A 9,953-nucleotide genomic window follows, 5' to 3' on the forward strand; every position below is an offset into this window, starting at 1 on the left:
CCCGGAAGTAAAGTCTTGCTGCGACAAGACGGGCAATCTAGCTCGGTTTTGAGCTTTTGTTTGTTCAAAAGCTCTTCAAGACACTGCTGGCAGAAGGAATGAAGACAAGACAGTACCTTAGGCCGGCGGTAGGGCTGCAGGCAGATCTGACACTCGAGGAAGTCTTCTGAGAGGCGATGCAGAAGTTTCGATTCCGCCATGTTGTGTATATATAGTGTTTGGCAAGGTTGAACGTCCGAAACAAGGCTGAGAAATGTATTTCGAAGATCCACTAGACGAATGGGAGGGTTGTTATCTTAAAACGTTACTAATCCTGAACGACAACGGCGTGAGCTAATATCGGAGGGACCGGGTTGTCTACCTAACGTAACGGTAAATGACCTGTTTGCAAACGTGACGTTAAGGATTTGTACGCCGATCACGTAACGCGGCTGCGCTCAAGAAGGTCATGGCGGAAAACATTTGATTTGCATACGCATTGACTCATGGGTACTCTAAACAAACAGAACACTTGGTGGTATAACAACGTCAACCCGGCCATCATTGTTGTCCGACCTGTTTTAAAAACAACAACAAAAAAACACTGTGAACCAATTGTGATGACTACCACTCAAAACCCCCTCTTTTAGAAGTAGACCATTCCTGTTACCTAACTCTGGTGCAAAGAGTCATGGAGGAAAGACAATAAAGTATGAAGATCTTCAAAAGTCCAGTGTGCGGCCAGTTTCTTACAATTCATAAAGCAAGAACTTAACATACATCTAAAATCACAAAACATCAGCTTTCCGAGTGTCCAACGACCTACTAGACTGAAATGGTCGAGCTCATAGTTTATCCATGTAGCTGTAACACTAAGTATTACGTAAGTGCGTGTACTGTACAAATCGCTGTCGCAGACAATGCACCATAATATTTGTTGGATGGATAGGTTTCCCGCCGGTATGTTTGTGATATGGGTTTTCATATTTGGCGGTGTGGAAGTTAAAATGAAGAATATGACATTGTGTTCTTGTACTCGTATAGTGAGATACGAATACATTCTTTATTAGCATTCATGGCATACATCTTGGATTGATTGTTCATGGGATGAACATGTTTACACAATGAATCAATTGTGTGGAACCATGTTGTCTGGGGTAATTATTTGCCCATGTTATTTCTAAGCATTCATATACTTTAGTATTGGGTTTACGGCAGTCTTAATTCTAGCGTCTAGAAATCCAAGTGGCGCAAAACAAATATTCGGCTAGCATAATGCATATTTCCTTACAGTAATTTTGTGTCGTCTCTGGTGATATTGTGTCGTCAGTAAGTTATCATATATTTGGATAAATTGGCACTTCACATTATAATCACATTATAGCTGCTCCAGATTATGTGGAGTGCTGAAAATGGATAATGGGATATGTATGATGTAGACATTCACAACAATCAGCATTATATGAAAAAAAGAGGCAATGCAAATTAGTCTAGTAAGTAAATTAATGTTGTTGTAATGAACTAGATGACAACACACAGTTAATCCAACGAACTTGGGAATCCGGTTAACTTTTGGTTGTCAGAAGTTGTTGGAAATAAAAGTATGTTTGTGTCAGGATTGTGTCGGGATCTATATCGCCTTAGTAACTATAACATATCCCGGCCCATCATTGGCCCCTCCTTCACCACTAGTGTCTGATCCAGAGTTAAAGGAACCACCTCCACCCCCACAGGCACCTACATAACCACCACCCCTTCCTCCTCCTGAGTACCCACCCCCTCCTCCACCCCCACCTCCAGCACCATGACTTCCTCCCCCTCCTCCAAACCCGCCCTCTGCATTGTTGTACACCCCCCTCCCACCGACTCCACCGTTCAAGAAAGCTTTCCCACCCTCACCCCCACCCCCAAAGCTGGATTTCCCGCTCGCGCCGTCCGTTAGGAGCCCCCCGCCTCCCCCACCGACGAAGTCAGCATCCCCTTGTGTAGCGCCTTTCCCGCCAGAACCTCCTGCAAAGTTAGTAGCACCACCTGCGCTGTACTGCCCTGCTGTCGCGGTTGTACCGTCACTGTTGGGGTTCCTTCTATGCAGCCTATCCCCTCCCCCCGCACCCCCCGCCACGATCAGCGGCGTGTTGTCCGTCTTGGTAATGAAGGTCCCGCCTCCACCACCGACGGCTTGGCTTGACATGTTCTCCTTTCCGTCTTGGCCAACTAGTATCTTCAACACTTCACCTAAAATGACATTGGTCACAAAACCTTGATTTTGCACCTTGAGATTTTATATTGCATGGCTAATCCTGTCATCATGATACTATTAAATGGTGTAATTATGGCTGCATTATCACCGAGGTACAAAATATACATTAATGAAAGGCCATTTTATAGACCAATGGAATGTCACGCCAAAAGTATTTAATGTATCATCTAGATAAATGTTTGGCGTAGATTAGTGACATTGCAAAGAAGGGAATGCTTTACTTTACGTACTTGTTTGTATGTTCTACCTTTTAAGAATACCACATCGTTTACAAGACTTCAAAATAGTCTTCAATTCACAAATGCCAAAGTTTTATAACTGATTGTGTACAGTACAATGTGGTGATCATCAGGAATCCTACCTTTCTGCAGTTGAAAGGTCCCCCTGACTAACGCACCGCGCCCCCTGGCGGACTTGGGGTCTTCTTCACCCCAACCTGCGGCAGAACCTAGAAAGACCAAATTTGAAAGTGGGGTCAGACACCATTAAGTTTTGCATTCTATCAAGGTTATACAGAGAGATTAGAGAAATTAATACGGTGTTGTTTAAATAATCTTATCAATATTCTATTGTACACCAATGTCTTTGAACCGTATAGCCTTCTTTTCATGAAATTTCAATACCTGTCTCCTATATTCTATACTTTAGACTCCAAATAGCTCTATTAGCTCAATAACGACATAGTCATTAGTTTGTCCATACCTGCCGCCTCTACCCTGTACTTCCCTGTATCTGGTACAGTGAAGTACTGAATCCCGCCCTTCAGCTGCACCAGCCCCTCGTGGTCCTGTCCGCGGTAGTGGGTCCCCAGGCTGGTCGGGCCCAGACGGCCGGTGGTACCGAGGGTCGTGAAACGGGCAGTACGGAAACCTGAATCTTATTGGTACAAAATGTGGAAGATATGATAAAGATAGTCATTTGGACTGATTAAACCCAGTCCATAATATAGCATTCTGGAGGTAGTATATAGTCTGTCTTTAAGAGTCAATACTGACTTTCAAGTCATCACTAAGAAAACATGACTTAAATAATTTGCCGTAAGATTATTTTCCTTCGTTAAAAAAAATATGAAAACATTGATACAAAGGTTTGAAGAGCTGTGTATGTACCGCATATAAATTGGGGATATGTATATTTTTTTTAATTTGCAAGATCATGCCAGAAATACTTATTGCCTGTACAGAATACGTACTACTGTTCAAGTAAGAGATAAGTAATTAAGTAATGCCTGATCAAATAAAGATCAATAAGTTTACTTTCTTGGGGTTTGTTTTTTTCTTTAAAAGCAGTGGTTGATAGACTGTCACAAATTCTACATAGTGCTTCTAAATCTTACCCGGCTGCGTTGTCCTAACTTCTCCCAAGCGAGGCTTTCCCATGTCTGACGTCTCGTCCTCCTCAAAAGTGATGTAGGCATTCGCAGGTAACTTCTCTGTGATGTCTGCAAGCTCTATCTGTAACAGTTTCTTAAGTCTACTGTTCACGTCTCCACTGACCGCCATGATGTCAAACTCTGACCCGTGTTCCACGATGTTCCGTCCGAACTCTGCCGCGCTCTCTAACGCCACAGTCGTCGTTTCTATCTCTTCTATAGCGGTGGAGAACTCCTTACTCCTGGTCTGGCTCACTGTGTTTACATAACTCAGTAACTCGGTCTCTTGTTGATTGACAAGGGCAACTAACTCCTTCCTAGTTTTCTCTGCTTTCCTCTTGATCTTTTCACTAGTTTCTGAGACATTTTTCTCGAGATCGGTCTTCTGTGCTTTCGCCTGTTGATCAGCATTCTTAAGATCCAGCATTTTCTTCTCTGTTTTCGCAAGAAGAGCGCGTATGTCTTCTTTTGCCTTCGCAGCTGTGTCGGTGAAATACTCGTACTTGTGATCTTTGTGTGACAGAACGGTGCATACCTGACAAATAGCCTCGCTACAGTCGACGCAGAACAACTTCAGAGTCTCCTGAGAGTGGATCCTACACGGTGGCAGGGGACGAGGATTGATCTTAACGGTGTTGGACTCGGATTCGGCCTTGAGCTGCTCTACGCCGATCACCTGGTGACCTCTAGTGACCTTTAGACGACGGTGAATTGCTACACATTCGTCACACAAAAGCTCACCACATTCCGTACAGAATGACGCCGCCCCTGACTTGGTCTCACAGCTCCCACAGACCAGACTCTCTCCTTCATTAGTCAGCTTCTTGTGGACGTCAACCGTGTCCTTCAGGCTCTCCACAAAGAAATTATCTTTCAGTTTCGCGACCACGCCACCCGGAAGTAAAGTCTTGCTGCGACAGGTGGGGCAATCTAGCTCGGTTTTGAGCTTTTGTTTCGTCAAAAGCTCTTCAAGACACTGCTGGCAGAAGAAATGAAGACAAGACAGTACCTTGGGCTGGCGGTAGGGCTGCAGGCAGATCTGACACTCGAGGAAGTCTTGTGAGAGGCGATGCAGAAGTTTCGATTCCGCCATGTTGTGTATATATAGTGTTTGGCAAGGTTGAACGTCCGAAACAAGGCTGAGAAATGTATTTCGAAGATCCACTAGACGAATGGGAGGGTTGTTATCTTAAAACGTTACTAATCCTTAACGACAACGGCGTGAGCTAATATCGGAGGGACCGGGTTGTCTACCTAACGTAACGGTACCTGAAATGACCTGTTTGCAAACGTGACGTCAAGGATTTGTACGCCGATCACGTAACGCGGCTGCGCTCAAGAAGGTCATGGCGGAAGCATTTTGATTTGCATACGCATTGACTTATGGCTACTCTAGACAAACAGACAGAACACTTGGTGGTATAACAATGTTACCCCGGCCGTCACTGTTGTCCGACCTGTTATAAAAAAAAAATTTAAAACACTGTGAACCATGTGTTGACTACCACTCAAAACCCCCTATTTTAGAAGTAGACGAGTCCTGTTACTTGACTCTGGTGCAAAGAGTCATGGAGGAAAGACAATTAAGTATGAAGATCTTCAAAAGTCCAGTGTGCGGCCAGTTTGTTACAATTCATAAAGCAAGAACTTAACATACATCTAAAATCACAAAATATCAGCTTTCCAAGTGTAAACGACTAAATAGACTGAATAGCTCGAGGTCATATTTTAACCATGTATACGTAGCTGTTACACTTAGGTTAGCATGTGCACTGTACTGAACGTTAAAAACGTTTTGACCAAGGCAGACTTTCAGGCACTCCAGGTAAACCATCAACTATCATAAATGTACGAACGCAGTAAGTATTAGTAGACACAGTGGCCACGGTTCATTGTTCGGTTGATATAGCCTCTACCAGGCTCCGTGGATCGGTAGAATCATTATCCTCACCTCGTGGTGAGGAAACGTACTCTTCTGGCCGGCTAACTCCCCTAGCGTACTATAGATTCTATTTGTCCAATTTCTACAATTAGACCACCGATCCACGAAGCCTGGTAGAGTCTACGGTTGATAGACATTCCAAAGTTTTAGTTTCTGCATGTTTGTTTAATGATGTACTCTAAGTTGCGCTAGCTAGAAGGACTGATGCGGGTAACTTCTTGAAGAACTTATCTGTTTACTATTTACTTTGTACGCTACCTCAATTCAATTTCGAAAACAATGCACAATTTTATCGAGTTGTTGAATGGACAGATTTCATGCCTGTGTCTGATATATGAGATTTTTGTTTTGGGGGTTGAAAGTTTAAAAAAGATGAAGTGCGCGTGTTCTTTTACAGTGAGATATTATTCCATTCTTTATTATCATTCATGACATACAAACAAACATCTTGGATTGTTCTTAGCGCGATAGACATTTCATACAAAGAACCTGTAGGACTATGTTTCTTGGGTACGTGTCTGTCCTTATCATTTCTTATAGCATTCAAATATTGGTTTTACTACCAAGCTTCCAATTCCAATGTCCAAAGCTAGAAACGAAAGGGGCGCGATACAACAACTATTTGGCATAGTGTAAATAGTTAGCATACTTCCTAATAGCAGTTTTGTGTCGTCTCACAGGGTATACATGTATTTGGTGATCACTGTAAGTAATCAATCGGTTGAATACACTGGCACTCCATACATATTACAATCACAATGTTGCTGCTACAGATTATGTACTGTACTGAAAACGGATAAATATGATGTTCAGTTCAGTTCATCCTCGGAGAGGTGACACCAGCGACGGTCTCCACATGTAGATATTCACAACAATCAGTAGTACTAGTATTTGAAAGAGCAACTTAGATTTGTGGACATGCACTGAATGACAACACAATTGATGAAAACAATGAAATCTGGGTTAACTTTTGGTTGTCAGAAATTGAGTATGTTTCTGTCAGGGTTGATGTCGTATTTAAATCGCCCTGGTAATTATAACATACCCTGGCCCGTCATTGGCCCCTCCTTCACCACTAGTGTCTGATCCAGAGTTATAAGAACCGCCTCCACCCCCACAGGTACCATTCTTATTATCCCCCCTCCCTCCTCCTGAGTACCCACCCCCTCCTCCTCCCCCACCTCCATTGCCATAACTTCCTCCCCCTCCTCCAAACCCGCCATCTGCATTGTAGTTCACCCCCCTCCCACCGACTCCACCGTTCACGAAACCCTTCCCACCCTCACCACCATAACTCCCATCAGTGCCACCAAAGCTGAATTTCCCGCTCGCGCCGTCCGTTAGGAGACCCCCGCCTCCCCCACCGACATGATCATCATCCCCTTGTGTAGCGCCTTTTCCTTCAGAACCTCCTGCAAAATTAGTGGTACCACCTGAGCTGTACTGCCCTGCTGTCGCGGTTGTACCGTCACTGTTGGGGTTCCTTTTACTCACGCCATTCCCTCCCCCCGCACCCCCCGCCACGATCAGCGGCGTGTTGTCCGTCTTGGCGACGAAGGTTCCGCCTCCACCGCCGACTCCATTGCTGGACTTGTTCTCCCCTCCCTCTTGGCCAACAAGTATCTTCAACACCTCACCTGATATAATATAGGCCAGACAAATTTTTTTGCACATTAAGCTTTTATATTGCATGTATAATCCTGTCACCATAATGATATCACCGTCGTTGAAATGTCACTGAGGTAGAAAATATACGTTATTTATTAATAAAATGTTAATTTTCATATAACTATGGAGTGTCAGGCCGAAAGGAATTAATGTATGATCTGGATAAATGTTTGATGTAGCTTAGTGAAATTGCGAGAAGGGAATGTTTTACCTATTCTAACGGGGGCCGCCCTAAGATGCGCCCTGCCCTAAGATACCCGTATTTTTTGCTGATCTTATTATGCATAAGTACGCCGTGTTTGTTGCCACTGACTATGATGATTAGAAAGGTAAATAAACCAAGTCCAAACAAACAGCTTTTTTTTCTATTGAAAAATATTTGCACATATTCACTTCCCTTTTTTTTTTAAGACAGAAGTTTCACAATAATGTTGGTAGCGCCGAATCACTGTGGTCACTTTAATTTACTAGGTATTGGTGCCTCGTGCACAAATAAACAACCAGTAAAAAACGGCCACACAACTGTCATACACATAAGAAATAAAGCTTCACAAAACACTACAAATATTGGTCTTCAAATGTTTGTTGAGTAGAAGACCGGCCATAGAAAAAACAACATAAGCATCACCGTCGTTGTTTTCTCCAGGGAGTGTGGCCCCGCAGATGGCAGACGAGCGAACTCCCAAAAGATTTGTTATTCTAACAAATGATTCGTACCGTCTATAAAAATGAAACTTCACAGAGTGATGTCGAATATGTTTCCCAATACGTACACAGAGTTTTTTTGTGATTCTGGCGTTGTCGTTTTTGGTAATGATTTTGTTAGTCGGGCCGCCTCATTCAGTGCATTTCGCCGGTTTCCCATGAAAACACCACCTGGATTGTGAAAGATTTAGCCCTCCTCGCAAGAGACAAGAAGCACACACAATCACAATATTCTACTGTCAAAAGAAAGCTAATATATCATAAAATTTGAATTTTTATTTATGTTTGTCTACATTGGTCACCAGCTTCCGAAGAGAGCCATTTCCAAAAGCGTGGCAAGTTAGGGCGCACTGTCTAACGCAGCTCAAAATCGGAATTTATATTTACGATAACGTCCCCGGTGTTTGCCAGTTGTAACGCGGAGGGTGAAGGGTTCATGAACAGTATGGATGCCTTCCTTATTCAAGTATGGTCTCTAGATGAATGTGTTGAAAAATCATTGATCAAAACTTGACCACTCTTTGGCAACCAGTAATGGAGCGCCGTGAGTTCGAGCGCTTAAAAAAGCGGGCATCTTAGGGCGGCCCCCGTTATGTTTTATCTCAGTCCCATATAACGTCCTTGGACTAACGTATCTTTAAAAACATGTTGTGGTTGTCTCTCATTCCTTGTTCTTGCTTCTAACAAGCGAGACCGAGTAGAAAGTAATAGTCAGTTTAGAAATGTAAATTGTAAGTACTAAAGTCTTTTGAATGATTGATTGTACATGATTACCATGTGGTGATCAGAAGGAACCCTACCTTTCTGCAGTTGAAAGGTCCCCCTGACTACCGCACCACGCCCTCTGGCGGATTTGGGATCATAAGCACCCCAACCTGCAGCAGAACCTAGAAAGTGCAAGTACAACACTGCCTGTTAAGATTCTAAAGGTAACTCAATGTCAAATGTGGCATTACGACCTAAAGGAGGGCTTTCAACCTATTGAAGTCATTGATTAACCCACCTGCCGCCTCTACCCTGTACTTCCCTGTATCTGGTACAGTGAAGTACTGAATCCCGTCCTTCAGCTGCACCAGCCCCTCGTGGTCCTGTCCGCGGTAGTGGGTCCCCAGGCTGGCCGGGCCCAGACGGCCGGTGGTACCGAGGGTCGTAAAACCGGCAGTACGGAAACCTGAATCTTATTTGTACAAAAAAAGGTTGAAGATATGATAGAGATAATCATGCAGATTAAATTCAGTCCATTACATAGCACATCCATGGTCCGAAGTCCTCCTAGGAGACATAAACTACAAACAACTAACCTGCATCTGCTGGGGCCGTGTTACATGTGTTAGCTGCTGCACCTATGAGACTATGAGCGTTAGTAGAAGAGAAGTTGGAGAAGGATTTGCATAATCCTTCACCTTAAAAAGTGAACAGGTCGCCGAACTCACGTGAACAAAAGACTACCTACACCATTGTCTCTCTAGACATACGGATGCCGGCAACAAAAAAGTACAGTACTAGTCTCAAAGTAAGAGATAAGTAATTGAGTATATTGCGTTTATTCTATGGGGATTGATTTTTTCTACATTGGTTATCAAACTGTCCCAAGTTCTACATAGCGAGTAGGGTTTGTGATTTTAGTAATAACTTTAGCAGATATGTTTACTTTTTCGACTTGTAACTCTTACCCTGCGTTGTCTTGACTTCTCCCATGCAAGGCTTCAACTTGTTTGACGTCTCCTTCTCCTCAAAAGCGATGTAAGCCTTCGCAGGTAATTCATCTGTAATGTTGGTAAGCTCTACCTGTAACAGTTTCTTTAGTCTGCTGTTCACGTCTCCGCTGACCGCCATGATGTCAAACTCCGATCCGTGATCCACGATGTTCCGTCCGAACTCTGCCGCGCTCTCTAACGCCACAGTCGTCGTTTCTATCTCTTCTATAGTGGTGGAGAACTCCTTACTCCTGGTCTGGCTCACTGTGTTTACATAACTCAGTAACTCGGTCTCTTGTTGATTGACAAGGGCAACTAACTCCTTCCTAG

The 9,953-nt window shown here is 43.6% G+C and overlaps 1 protein-coding gene and 1 long non-coding RNA gene across 2 annotated transcripts; both read right to left on the bottom strand.

The window, feature by feature from the left end:
* Nucleotides 1-1,609: 1,609 nt before the first annotated feature.
* LOC118408972 (E3 ubiquitin-protein ligase TRIM33-like) lies at nt 1,610-4,912 on the bottom strand. Its single transcript, XM_035809838.1, has 4 exons — nt 3,576-4,912; nt 2,942-3,115; nt 2,601-2,687; nt 1,610-2,214 (listed from the first exon to the last, which is right to left on the bottom strand). The coding sequence occupies exons 1-4, from the start codon at nt 4,702-4,704 to the stop codon at nt 1,610-1,612; spliced, it is 1,995 nt and encodes a 664-aa protein (XP_035665731.1). The 5' UTR covers nt 4,705-4,912.
* A 1,944-nt stretch (nt 4,913-6,856) lies between these two features.
* On the bottom strand, nt 6,857-9,227 carry LOC118408973. Its single transcript, XR_004830383.1, has 3 exons — nt 8,930-9,227; nt 8,727-8,813; nt 6,857-7,190 (listed from the first exon to the last, which is right to left on the bottom strand). It is a non-coding gene; the product is annotated as an uncharacterized LOC118408973 (long non-coding RNA).
* Nucleotides 9,228-9,953: the final 726 nt, after the last annotated feature.

This window comes from Branchiostoma floridae, unplaced genomic scaffold (genome assembly GCF_000003815.2).
Source record: "Branchiostoma floridae strain S238N-H82 unplaced genomic scaffold, Bfl_VNyyK Sc7u5tJ_689, whole genome shotgun sequence".
NCBI classification, from domain to species: Eukaryota; Metazoa; Chordata; class Leptocardii; order Amphioxiformes; family Branchiostomatidae; genus Branchiostoma; species Branchiostoma floridae.